This window comes from Lutjanus erythropterus, chromosome 9 (genome assembly GCF_056507025.1).
Source record: "Lutjanus erythropterus isolate fLutEry1 chromosome 9, fLutEry1.hap2, whole genome shotgun sequence".
NCBI lineage: Eukaryota > Metazoa > Chordata > Actinopteri > Lutjaniformes > Lutjanidae > Lutjanus > Lutjanus erythropterus.
The window spans coordinates 4,843,193-4,857,507 of NC_139325.1; the positions used below are offsets into that span (position 1 = coordinate 4,843,193).

General features: G+C 40.7%; 1 protein-coding gene across 1 annotated transcript in view; it reads right to left on the minus strand.

Annotated features, from left to right (window-relative positions):
- tsnare1 (T-SNARE Domain Containing 1) overlaps positions 1-14,315 on the minus strand; it is a 222,811-nt gene that overhangs the window by 71,304 nt on the left and 137,192 nt on the right. Inside the window, exons 5-8 of the mRNA XM_084725823.1 lie at positions 13,670-13,760; positions 13,489-13,563; positions 13,218-13,274; positions 8,590-8,745 (exon numbers count right to left, since the gene is read on the minus strand). Of these exons, the coding sequence (XP_084581949.1) occupies positions 8,590-8,745; positions 13,218-13,274; positions 13,489-13,563; positions 13,670-13,760 (379 nt within the window). The remainder of the gene's footprint in view (positions 1-8,589; positions 8,746-13,217; positions 13,275-13,488; positions 13,564-13,669; positions 13,761-14,315) is intronic.

Here is a 14,315-nt window from a genome sequence, read left to right on the forward strand (position 1 = left end):
AGTCACATGAAAAGCCTTGTATGCCACTTTCAGAAGCGAGGAGGTACTGTTCGCATCTGCATGAGTCGCTGAGGGGCAGTGACAAATTTTTATTAAGTGACTTGTCAAGAATGAAACCAGCCTGGATTTGGAGCTGAGCAGAACAGCAAGGTGCTCCTAAAAAAAAGTGCTCCTAAAACATTATCATTAGTCTTCAAACCACTGGCAAACTGCAGGCCAGAGCTGGACTGCCACATATAGGCTTGTCATTTTAAAAAGCACTTGGAAGTAATTTTAACTGAAGATTTGGAGAAACAGAAACCTCTTTGATTGAATGGCTGCTACTAACATCAACAGTTAAGAAGTGACTTTTTTTTAAGAGAATACTTTGTACCAATACTTTCACTTGTAATTTAGTAATATTTTAGTAAAGTAACAGTACTTGAACACTACTCTGTCCACCTCTGTCAGCTGCAAATGGCAGCGCATCACAAAGTGGCTCTCTGCAGTCAGCTGATTTCCCTGTCTACCACCCTTTTCAACTCCAAACCCAGTTATTTAATTTTTTGACTCAGTTTATATTGACATCTACATAAAAATGGTCATCATTACAAATGAGTCTTCCTCTCCTCCTGCATACTGCAGGTGCCACTCGTCAACATGTGTGAACACACACTGGATGCACACTGCGGGTATAAGTCCTTCCATTGGCCGCAGTATCGCAGCGTCCGCGATCTAAGTCCCCAGGAAACAAGAACAACCTCCAAGCTGCAGCCTGCCTGCTGAAAACAGCAAATTATCACCTGGGACACTAATGCTACGAATGTAAACAAGCTAACAGATGTTTCCTTTCCTTTCATTTTAATGCCTGAGCTCACCTTCCGACATGCAAATGTTCCACCAAAACAAGTTCCCCCTCAACACTATTTTGCTGCAGTACGACGCTGCATTCTAGACTTAGCATCGTCCGAGACATTTGTGACTGGTTTCAAGAAATGCAAACAAGACAGGGCGTCAGGTTCAGAGAGCGTATGTGAAAACAGCTCATGAAATCCTTCTTCACAGACTACAGAGGTGTGTTGCCGGCCTCCCTGCCTGACAGACTTTGATGATTTCTCATCTAAAATTGCAATTATATCGCCTCTTTTGGTGGTGCCTCTAAGGAAAACAGTCATTTTAATCTAAGTACTTGTTCTGCTATGGGCAACAGAGCGATCTAGGTTTGCTCAAATCATCAACAACGTATCGAAAACTAGGACTGGTCTTGGAGAGGACTTTAGGAAAACATGGACATGAACAAGGTGAAGCTTTAAAATCCCCAAAGAGACTAACGTTACTTACAGTCATTGCACCATGGCCTGCCACCCCAGCTGCAGCCAGGATTTCTTGGCATAGTTCACACATGCATCCAGTCTCTGAGGCAAAATTAACCTCAGAACCACATCAAGCCTTCCCCTGCGACAGAGCGGCAGATAACGATGACAGACGCCGGGCTCTCCCGGTCCTCTGGGATGAGGGCGATGAAAAAAAGTGAGGTGTGCTGGGACTCACAACAAACACTGCTGATTTAGTGGTATGAAGGGATTGCGAGGAGGGTGGTATGGAGGTGAAAAAGCACATTGTCAGATACTATCACTCTCCCCAAAGGAACGACGTCAGGCCCCCTCAGCACCTGCCTGAGCGCTGACTATGACATTTATCCACACTGCTATGACTAAAAGTGCGGGCCAGACGACCCTGTCTGAACACCAATCCTCTGACTGGCCCATCTCGGCGGCCCGCGCTGAAATGAAGCTGTCATTCGTGCCGCGGCTCTTTCACTGCGTGTCACTCTGCGGGGAGAGATTGATGCTCTTCCTCTTTTCGCTCCTATTCAGCGCGGCTCCTGCGGTGGGATTAGCTGATTTGAAATGTTGATGAAGTTCAGACAGCTCCAACTGGGCACGGAGATACATCTTCATTATGCTGCAAAGTGCTCCTAAAACATTATCATTAGTCTTCAAACCACTGGATGGCAAACTGCAGGCCAGAGCTGGACTGCCACGTATAGGCTTGTCATTTTAAAAAGCAGGCTGCTGCACCATGTGTCAGCCTTCTATCTGCTTTGATTCTGCCATATGGCTCTGAGATGGGTGATGAAGTTTTACAATACATCTTCATAAGCTTTATTAGTAGATTTTGCACAAGCGACATGTTCAATAAAGCCCACACATCAAGAGTGCTGTCGAGACCGAACTCATCAAAACTAGAGTCAACAAGAAGGGGAGTGGATTCCAGCTTCCAAATAAATCGAGGCACAGTGATTTGTTAAAGTAGAACATTTAAAAAGCCCTTATTATCATGACTACAAAATATTAAAGAACCCTAAAAAGACCAACAACAGCACACGTCTTCAGTCACACATATGAGTCAATACTTTAGCACAAGCTTCAGTTTCATGTGGCACTTTGGACAGCCACATCTGGCTCCTTCATCACACTCAATAAATGAACACCTCTATTGCACACCCTGTCTTCGAGAAATTACACATTTATAATATTGATTTGTTTTCCCCATTACATTTGAATTAAAATGTAATCACTGCCTGCATTATGTTCCCTGGCAACGTTCTTTCTTTTACATTTGTGTAATGCAGTTTGTATGGCAACTAAACTACAGGATGACAGTCATTCAAACCGCTAGAATTTGACTTCAGAGACTGGGGTCTCCATCCTGATTCCCACATGTGGTAAGGTTTATGTAACAAAAACACTTTGGTTAAAGGGCCAGTGTGTAAGATTTAGGGGGATCTATTGGCAGAATTTGGCAGAAATGTGATATAATATTAATTAATATGTTTTCATTGTTGCATAATCACCTGAAAACAAGAACTGTTGTGTTTTCAACACCTTCCAATGAGATCTTTATAGCTACAGAGGGCACAGGAATGGACGAAGCGAACACTGGCTCTAGGTATCTGCAATGTGCAATCTTACCGCAAGATGCCACTAAATCCCACACACTAGTCCTTAAAGCCTATGTTAAGATTGTGGATTCAGTTAAATTGTAGTACTTGGGACGTTTAAGGTAACGACCAAAATAACCCAATACCAAGTCATATTGAAACTTCTCCAGTCAAATAACATCTGCAATTTAATGAGACTTGAGACTGGCCAACTACTGCAGCTACAGCTAGCAGCTACATTTCAGTCTGTGGTGGCGGAGGGTTAGGGTTGGCACAGTTGGCATACTTGGTGGAGTTGCCAGTTCAGGGTGATGCCAATCAAACGTTCAAAAGTTTTTTTTAAAAAAAAGTATCAAATTCTAAGGGGGGGCTTTTTTATGCCTTTAATTTGTAGGACAGCTGAAGGTAAGACAGGAAAGAGGGAGAGAGAGTCAGGGAATGACATGCATCAAAGGGCCACGGGCAGGAGTTGAACCCACAGCCACTACAGAGGACCCACAGCCTCAGTATATGAGGCAAACGCTCTACCAACTGGGCTACCTGGCCACTGTAGCATGATTTTTTTTAACACTACCCTAATCTTTCACATCATCACACTGTAACTACCCTGAGAACCCCCTTCCTGCAAGAACAGTCCCCCAAAAAGCAAAGCACTTTCCAAAGCAGCTTCTGTTGCAGCAGTGCAGGGCTGCTATGACAGGCAGCATTGGTACAACCCACCCATAAGTCCACAATAAGTGTACTAACTTGGTGGAAATCCTGTCCCAGGCCCAGTTTTTCTTCTGCTAGTGCTCTGTTGTACAGCTCCAGGTCGTCAGAGACCACCATTATCAGCTCCTCCATGTTTGCTTCTTTCTGACCAGCAATGCCCACCCCTTTCTATTTGATTGGCCAAACGCCAGAAAGTCAACACGGCAAACTCTGAGCTGCAGAGCAAATCTGTGCGTGTTCACCCAGGCGGCAACCGCTTCATACCCCTACTGGGAAGGTTATGGTGTTAGGAGGGAAGCAAAAGAAGAATAGGCAAAAAAATCAACATCTAAATAATTTCAGAAAAATTGTGAAAAATCAGTGTCCCTCACATTACCAAAAATATATACCAGTCAACAACAGGGTTGGGTCAAATTCCAATGACCATGGCTGTAAAACAACTAAAATGGATACTTTAACAATGTATGATGTGACAGTGTGAAAACACTGTGACAATGAATAGGTCACTTGTAGTGATGAACCTACAGAGAATCAGCTTATCAGCTAAATCTGCAGCTTCCCTCAGCTTCATGTAGCTTTATAGGGAGTTTCAGCTTATTGTTTAGCTGTCCGCCTGCAACTTTACTGTTTTGGTTCATTCTCACTGCATTGTTTTCAACCACAGCCGGCAGCTATTTTCAGACAAGAATAAGCTCTGAAAACCCACTGTACACTACATCCTCCTCCAAACAGCTTCTGTCTCTACCAGGAGCTGGAGGAGACCAAACCCAGAGCTAAAAGAGAATGAATGTTGCATTTTCATCAAATTTGCAAACAATTCCTAATGAATGGACAGACATGGCTGGAAACTGTAACTTGACTGGTTGGTGGAGACTGTGACTGTGACTACAACTGTGAGGCAGTAATTCTATTTTTTGACTGTTTTATACGACCATTGACAGCTGACTTCTCAGTCATCTCACTTCTCAGATCAACAACTGCTTCAGTTTGGAATCTTGTTTCAGCTCAGGACAATGTATGCAGAGATCATGTTAATGTAGGCAGAACTTAATAAATCTTCACTGGATGCATCTGGCAGTTGTGGTGACATTGCAGTAGGTGCTTCACCATCTGTTGGCTGGTGGGAATCTGCACTCTTCTGAGTGACCTCGTCTAGTTTTGTTTTTGTTCAGTTGTCAGCTCTCCCTCTCTGCCAACAATCCACTTTTCAAACTTTTTCGCCATTTTCAATGAGTTTAACTTTTTGACTTGCTTCTATTTGGAGAGGCAACAGCTCTCTGTGGGATTTGCAGGAGACCCAATAGAGAGAGCGAACTGGAGGGCTTGTTAAACTGTGGCTGGACTCCCGTCAATCCCTCTGGTGAATGTCCGCTCTCTGGCCAACAAGATGGATTAACTGCTGCTCCCCAATACAGCAAACATGGACTTTTGGAGATGTGCTGCCCTGCTGCTTCACTGCCACCTGTCTTGGTGAGCCCATCCCGGACTCTACAATACATCTGCCTGCATTCCAGCTGCTCTGACTGTGTGACGGAGTTATCTGGGAAAATGATGGAAGGTGGACCCTGCTTATGAAGGCAGGTGTGCAGATGTTTTAAGGAAGTCATGCAGCCGACATTTAAAGATGATTTTCATAGACTGTGTACTGTTTTATTCACAGCAAGAGTTCATTCTGGTCTGTGTTTACATCCTACATCAGGTATGTATTAGTGAGGCTGTAGAACACCTGGCTGACCAGAAAACTAACATGGATAATTAACATTCAGGCTCCTGCTCATTGTTCTTGGGGGCAAACTAACTAAACTAAACAGGCAGCTGTTTTCTAACTTCCCCAGATGAACTTAAAAGGTCAGTTGTTGTGTTCACAGCTTGTCTCTGAAGCCAAATATTCAGTTAATATAGGATCAAATCTATAGATGAAAGAAGTGGTGCTCAAAAAAGGATTTCCTTCATGTGATGAAAGTATTTTGAATGTTTTTAAACCCTTGATCAACCTTTTACACACAAAAATAGATACATACATTTTAAACAATAGGTGTGTTAGAGATGAGCCAGGCCTGCGCAGCAGACTCCAAACACCTGGCTGTCACCTGATCGATGAGTTGACAGGCTCCGATTGGCTCTTAATTTTGACAACAAACACCACATGTTGTATAAAATACAATTTTTTTTAGTAATTGTAGTGAAGGCAGTGTTGTAGATGGCAGTGGTCTGTGTGGACACTAAATACATTATGACATGTGGATGGGGGAGTCTTTTCACTAACTACTTGACGTTCAACATCATTCCCAATATTTTTGGATTTTTACAACTTCTGCTACACAGCCCCCATGACCCCCAGAGCACAGACCACTGACAGATAAAAGATGGACGACATGTCTGTGATGTCATTTGTAGCCTGAATCTGCATTGTAGTGACTGGCTGACTGGCTGACAAGTTCCCTGGCTGACTAAATCATGAGCAGATCTCAGCTGTCAATCCTGGCATGAAACCCCTTTTTATAGCAACAAATAATAATTAAAAACAATCTGATCAGAGAAATGAACACTTGAAAATACATCAGAGTGACAAGAACTGCCTAAAATGACAGAAACCATCCTTGAGAAAGATTTATTTGTCGTGTGCTTTGATGTTTTAGTTTGGTCCATGTCCCATCTGTGAACATGGAGAGGCTGAGATTTGTGACCTATACTGTAGCCAGCCAGCAGGGGGAGATCAAGATGCTTTGGCTTCACTTTTAGGCAGCTTGTATTCGTAGTCTGTGGTGCGAACAGAAGTCTCCCTCTGCATCCACGTCTAACGTAGAACATAAATGAGCCTTTAGAGACAGGACTCAGCCTGGCCATACAGAAAGAAATCCCATCCATCTGAAATTCCACCTGTATCACATGAGAGATATTTTTACTGAATGATTTTACAGTATTTAAGAAAATGATGTGGTCTTTCATGCTGGCTTCAAAAGTTAAGTCTGGGAACATTATGATTCCATACACACTTTACCCAGGTAAAGGAACAAACAAGTCTATATAAACACCTTAGTAATTGGGTAGCATTCAATATCCTGCAGCAGCATGGGGGTACTGTGACAAATACTAATAAGCTTTTGGAGGTGGAAGAAGAAGACAGAGCCTGTCTGAGTTTCTAGTTACTAACTTGGCATGTGTTAGCCTCCTGGGATGCAAAATTTGAAGAAAACAAATAACTAGTCTGGTCTTCTTTTTTTTCCTCTTTATTTTTTAGAGTGTTTTGAATTCAGGTGTTTTCTCTCTCAGGTACCTGATGGCTGTAAAGGTAAACTGCCAGGGCTTTTTTATGTATTGTGTATAAGACTATATATGACAGATTTATGCACATGGAAGCACAGGTTCTCATTTCAGATCTGACACACGGTGCAGTTAGTTTAGTCAAAGTGGCCCTGAGAGCATATCTGCAAACAGGCTTATAATGACAGGGTTGCTGGTTTTGGATTGTATGCTGGCTGGGGATACATGAAGGGGGGAAAAGTGAACCATGAGCAGAAAATGTTTTGGCTTCTGGGACATGTGTTGCATTTACCATAAAAATGTTGTCCCTCTGCAGATGTATTTCACACAAGATTAACAGCAAGAAAATAATGCTGTCTCGCTCATGGGCACAGACCCAGGGGGCCCAGAGGGGTTAGGAAAGGCCCTAACTGCACTGCTTTTGTGTGAACCAACTATTATCAAAGGATAAGGCAGATGTGTTACTGCAGCTCTCAATACTTTCTTTTTCTGTCTGTGTCACGTATTCTCAAGGCCACTGGTTTCTACTATACTATAAACGTTTCAAAACTACATGTGTATAGTATAGTTTCATCTTTAAGAATGCTTTTTTAATTTCCAAAAACAGCTGGACACTATAGTTCTTAAAAACCATTACAGGAGGAAATAGTGCATGTGTTAGGGACTATTTTCAGCGGCGGACTAATCCACATTTAGACTATTAGGAGCACCAGGAGTCAAAATAAATTACAGTGTGTGTGTTCAGAGAATATGAAGAAACATGTAAACCAGCACAATAGTGTAACTCACTGATGTATTTTTAATAAACGACAATGGAGCTCTGTGGCACAAACACAACAGACACACAATACAATTGTTATGATCAGTTTGCAGATTGTATGGTTGAAATTGCCCTACGCATTTATATAGAAAATTACTGGATTTAAATTTTAACATTTCTAGTCAGAAGTCTGTTAGAGTTTGTAATGTCTCTGTTCAGAACATGCTAGTTTATGTTGGCAATTGTCATGTTTGTGCTGTTTTACAGTTTTAACCATTCATAAAGACACCGTTACATTTCTTGTAGTCTGGCTTACTGCAGGTACAAGTCCTGCCATTATCTGCTTCCTTCAGGTGGCGTCCACTAGCTAAGTCCCCGGGAAACAAGAGAATAACCTCCTAGTTGCAACCGACATGCTAAAAATGGCAAATTAGCATCTGGGATGCTACTGGTATGAACGTAAACAAGCTGACGGCTATTACCTTTCCTTTTGCAGTGATGATGTCATTTTAATGCCAGATCTCCCCTCCTAATGTGCAAATGTTCCAACAAAACAAGTTCCCTCTTCATCCCCTTGTGTCACCTCCCCAACTGTGGCTGCTATATATATGGAGGACATTAATCTGTGTCCTGGGGCTCATTATTCCACATCCATGATTATAACCTGTATCAAGCACGACCTGTACTGACTGCAGCTACTGTTAAGACCTTCACAGAGTTTCTGTTTTTTGTAAGGAGTGTGGCATAATTACACACAAGATGCCCTTAAGCGAATTTTCTGATCTCCTCCTGTGGAGGCACTTATTGGCTCCCAACAGGGCACTGAGGTTGTTCTAATCACTGATTGGACTGGACTGGACTGTGTGGTCCCTGCGGTGTGATGAATTCGGGACATGATATGGATGAAAAAGCTGAATATCAGTGTTCTTACTTCAATCTGCAGCAGGGCCTCCTCCCTTTGGCGGAGCACCTCCACGTCCTCCTCGCTGATCTCGGACAGGAAAGCCTGAGCTCCTCCCTCCGAGCCGACGGCTTCTCCAAACAGTGGACCCTCCTCGATCTGTTCTGCAGACGGGGTCTGAGGACTCTATAAGGACACACAGATGAAATTTGAGTTGTTTTGTCTCACACTGTGCCACAGCAACACTAAAATAATGTGTGCATTAATTAATGCAATGCAAAAGTTACTTTTTCTAGTAACTAGTTACTTTTATAACACATTTACTCAGTTAGTAAAACAGTTCCTTTTTGAGAACAGTAACTCATAACATCAGCAATGATAGAAAGAGTCCACATTTTCCATGGAATATCAATGCTAAACATACATTTTAAACCATGGAAAGATCAAACCGAACCATGTTTATTTTTGGAATTAAATAAAACACATTGCAATGCAACTGAATGTCCACTTTGGCCAGTTACTGGTATTTGAACAGCGTCTGTTGGTTTAGGCTGTTAATCCATGAAAACATGCACACAGTTTGTAACGTGTAAACAGAAGCAGAAGGAAAGAGAAGAAACAGAGTCAGAGGAGGGCCTGGTTGACTTTTTTTTGCATTGCTAATGCCTTCCACCTTTGTGTGGCTGACTGCACAGCTAATTCATGATAGAGGGGGCCAGTGTGGGTCAGAGCGCAAGAACCAACCCGGGCTGAGTCACAGCTCTGTCTTCTGGCCACAGTCTGACTCACCACTCCTCAACAAACTCTGCGAACATCGTGCTCACTCCTCCACACACGTACACTCTGGAATATATTAGTACTTCACACAGATGGGAAAGACGCTCAAGACAATCGCTTTGACACCTTATTGCACAAGTTCACACGCTGCTGGAAAAAAAAAAAGTTTGCACAGTTTCTCGAGTTTCCTGCCGTCAGATCCGGACGACTCTGATGACGTGAATTTAAAGATGTGGGCGGAAATCAGTCGATAGTGTTGACAGTGATCTAAAAAAAGTTTGTCTAAATGCATATGTATGGCATTCTAAACGTCAAGACGCCTCTCATCATTTTTTTATCCATGAACTTAAAAAGACTTCATCCACAGCAGAGAATACACACTCCTACTGCCACTCATGTAGCAGAATTTTCACCAATTTGTTCTTCCACAATGTACTCACTGATTAGTGAACTTGCTGCTATGCATTGAGGGTAGTAACAGTTATATAATGTACCATCCAGCTTGCCGCCCCCAAAGCCCTCTACCTCTAGTGCTCGCAGTATAAAAGACCTTGATAATATACCTTCAGAGGGACATAAAACCTTAATACATAGGATTCTCCCCTCTGTAAAAAAGATGGATTTTAGAGGCTCTTTGTGAGCAAAATGGTTCTTGACTGAATTGTTACTGCTTCAAGCTGTAATGATTTTCCATTTAGTTCAGCAGCAAGGTGCTGTTCAAAACAGTGTCCGTCAATTCAAAGAGTTCAGACCTCAGCAAGTACCAGTGAGTAAGACACAGAGGTGATGTTCAAATACATCACTTTCTCTTTCCTGATGTGGGTGATCATGCTTGGTTCATATATTTCTAGGACCAATGCTCTCTTGTTTCACAGAACCATCTGGGAACCCATCTTTAAAAACTGTTTGGAAAGGGGCAGGGACTGTCCAAAAATATTTGGCAGGTCAGTGAACCCTATGTGGTAGGAGAGTTGAAGCGAGTCCAGAGACGAGCAGAAACATCTTTTTGATCAAGAAAAACCGTCATCCATTGCGCTTCTTTCACTAAGTCTCATATAACTGATGCTATATTAGCATCTAGGCTAACCTCATTAGGAGCCACCATTGTTGTTTTCAAACAACCAATTGCTTCTCGCTGTTGTCACATTGATAGTTCCTCAAAGGATACTGAGTGTGATCCACGGGATTCTATGCTTACCTAACCTTGATGGCATTAATCATGAATCCAGCTGCCTCACAAGGTTATAACAGTTTAGCAGCTAAGAAACAGTTGTACCGAAATAAAATCACATGGATAAACCAGATAAAAGTTTTATCTTTATCTTCTTCAGAGGCTCTTATTCATGCTTCTCTCTCATCCACACAGAACGTTCAGTGGTTTACTGATCAATGGTCAGATATATGCAAAAATAAAATTCTCTGCCCTTTTTTCCTGTTGCTTTAAATGTGTTTGGTAAACGGTGACTAACTGTGGTTTAATTTTTGTGGATTTCAATACATCTCAAACGCTTCTTCAACAATCGCAGGCACATGGGTAGATGATTAAAAAAAAAATCAACAGTGAACTGAGAGGAACTGCTAGGATTTTGAGGACACTGGGCAATGTAACAAAATTAAGGAGTATAGCTTTAAAGGATTAGTGTGTAGGATTTATAGTATATAAGTGAGGTTGCACATTTCAACCAACTGAATACCACTTGTCTCACTCTGAGCTTCCAAGCATGTAGGAAAACCTATGGTGATCGTCAAACTTGCAAAAAACGCAAAAGGACGCAAAATGTATCTACAGACAGTGTTTGGTTTGTTCTGGTCTACTAGAGAAACATGGCAGTGCAACATGATGACCTGACCCACGGTCTCTTCAGAAAGGACTCGTTCTAAGACAAGGAAACACAATTATTCACACTGATACACTAATTAAATCATACTGCATTTAATTTCTACCATATTCTGCCAGTAAATCCCCCTAAATTTTACACACTGGACCTTTGAAGTAACTGTTCTTATGTTTGTTCTGAGGGTCACTATTACAGAGGCCAAGAAAGCTCAACGTATTGTAACTATAAAAAAAAAAAGAAGCAAAATGAGAGAAAACTCATTCATTAGTAAAAATGAATGTTGAGTCATTTGCACTGATGAATACTATTACACCTACAGGTAGTGAACATCATCAATTTGTGGTGCAGATATTTATTTTGCTGTAACCAGTGGATATATATTATTTAATTTCTACACTGAATTCAAGTATTTTTCCTTTAAATTCTTGATGTTAACTTCCTTCATGGGCTTGGTACCCTGTGATTCTATGGAACCCCTGAGATGCAAATGAAAAAATACAAAAAAAATGTCTGAACCACTTTCAGTCCTGTGTGTATGACTTAAGAATAGGTGAAAAAAAAAAAAAATAAAGTTTTGCCATGATCAGTTTTCTAAGTTACAAAGTTTTGGCAGGCTATTTTTTTTTTCTCCAGAATGGAAGGAAGTATTTGTTGTGGTAATGCACATTTTTGCCACAAAAGGCTGAAGTGCACCACTATCCCATAACTTGTAAATACACATTAAATTGGGGAAATGAAAACACACCTTGAAGAAAAACATAAATGATTTTAGCCCTATGCAGTGTGGGTAGGTAGTAGTGAACTTTAGTCTCCATGACATTACTGAGTTAAAAAAAACTCTTAAATAGAAATTTGGCTAATTTTATTACATTTGGTGGGTTGAAGCTCTGATTGGTTTACTTGGCCTGATTTTAAATCTGGCAGTACTGTGCTTTGTATGGCCAAAATCCATCCATACTCCTACAAGATCTGTGCGAACGCTAACACTTCCTGGACTTGAAAAATACCTCAGCAATTGCATTTCCTCAAAAACTGGAGGCATAAACCATTTAGCTGTAGGCATTTTAGGAGGCAGGGTTCCTTAAAGGAGGAATATATTATATATTTACTCTAATAAATCATAAAATGACCACAGTGTGTCATCAGAGATCAAGGAAACATGTTACATTGAAATACTTGCTTTACTTGACCACGTTGTCCACTTTCTAAATTTCTATTCTGGACCAGAATAAGTGTTTTTCATATCTGTTTCACAGAAATTGGAGTTCAAATTAATACTGAATTTTTGTCTGTTATTCTCTTGTAGCCAAAATGTGTATTACGACAACAAACACTTAGCAAAATGAACCAGAAAAAAATAAAATAAAATGTCAAAACCACCTTTTTCACAGATGAAAAAATGAATTTAGACACATTATCTTGGAAAATCTGTGATTATCTTGTGAATATATGTCAACAAAGCACCTTTCAGATTTTGTAACAGAGGACTTGAAACTAAAAATAAATCCATACATGCTGTGAGTCTACTTTGTTCAGTCTTCAGCACAGAGCTTCAGTACTTTCTAAATTCATGGATGAGTTCCATTTTTTTCCTTCTGTCTATATTAGTTCTGCTGCTGCAGTCAGCCCATATACAAATAGAGATCAATACGTTTTATATTATTTTGTTTTAGTTATCAAAAATAAGGATTCATTCACATCCAGTGTGTCTAATAAGAATTGACTTTCATTTGTTAAACACAATTACAGATTAGCAGCCTCTCTTTTAGCTTTCACTGGGCTTCACAGTGAAAATAAACTCTTGGCAGTAACCAATTTAGATTCCGATAAAAAAAAGAAAAAAAAGACATTTCAGCAGTGCATGCGGGTTGGATGTGATGAATGGAGTCCACTGTAATATAACGGAGTGGAGGGGACTAGACGGAGCTTCAAAGGAGCTCTTGTGAGGATGCAATCGAGCGGAGAAATGCCATCTCATCATCCTGCTCTTTTATGAATGACAGTGAAACAAAGGGCGGATTTTCATCCTGCGTATCGGCTCACCTTCCTCTTGTCTTTCTGCGCTGGAGGGAGTAAGGCCCTCGAGCGCTCTGCAATTTTCTGAAAGAGGAGAAAATGAAGAGACAGGGTCAAGAAGAGGCTTTTTATTACTTATTAAAGAAGTCAAACGGTTTTTGTTTTTACTGCATGTGCAACAAGTGGCACTTACAACTGCATGTCAGTGGATCAGCTGTGTTTATCAGCTATTTAAAAGAGTTCATTGACCATACAAATGATTTATGAGAAAAAATATAGATATTTTATACGTGGATACCTTCTGCAGATCCCCATAGCGCTGCACAGACTCTGAGAGTTCAGTCTTTAGTCTGGTCAGGCGCAGGCGGTCTTGCTGTGCAACAAAACAAGATTAGCTTCAATTAGCTCAAATGTCATTTAATCCAGTGTTTATTCCTTGGAATGACAGTGAAAGAGGGAGGAGAGGGAGCAGGAAATACCCGTGAAGAGCCGCTGATTATATCAGAGAGCTGTTTGATGAGTTGGCTTGTGCTGGTGATGACTTTGTTGGTCTGTTGCTGCATGGAGTGTCTGGGAAAAAAAGATAGGAGGAAAGAGAGAGACAATATTTACTGAATTATGACAAGACTTCAAACTAAACAGGACTGGCCAATATGCATATATCTTTTTACAAAAATTGAGCAAGATATTTTCAAGCAATACTTACTCGAAATATTTAATACATTATGTCTGAAAGTAACCATTTTCAGGTCATGATTGAAAAGTTGTTGGTGTTGTTTCTAGAATTCTCAAAAAAAACTTTTTAAGGTTGAGTTGACATGTAAAATGCCTGTTTAACCCTTTTAACACTTGAACACCCAAGGTGACCATTTTCAAGTGTCTGCCATTTTCATTTCAAAATGTTTTTTTTTTAAATATAAATTACACAAAAGGCAAAGAAAATGTGATCATTTTACCTATTTCAGCCAAATTGACCACCAATTGCACCAGATGCATCTTGGTTACTTAGCAACTATTCTTATCTTTGTCAATAAAGTGGTCTCAAATTTATAGACATTGAAATACAAATAATTAATTATTTAGACTCAGTTAAAAAGTAGCATTATAAAGTAAGGGAGACCAGGG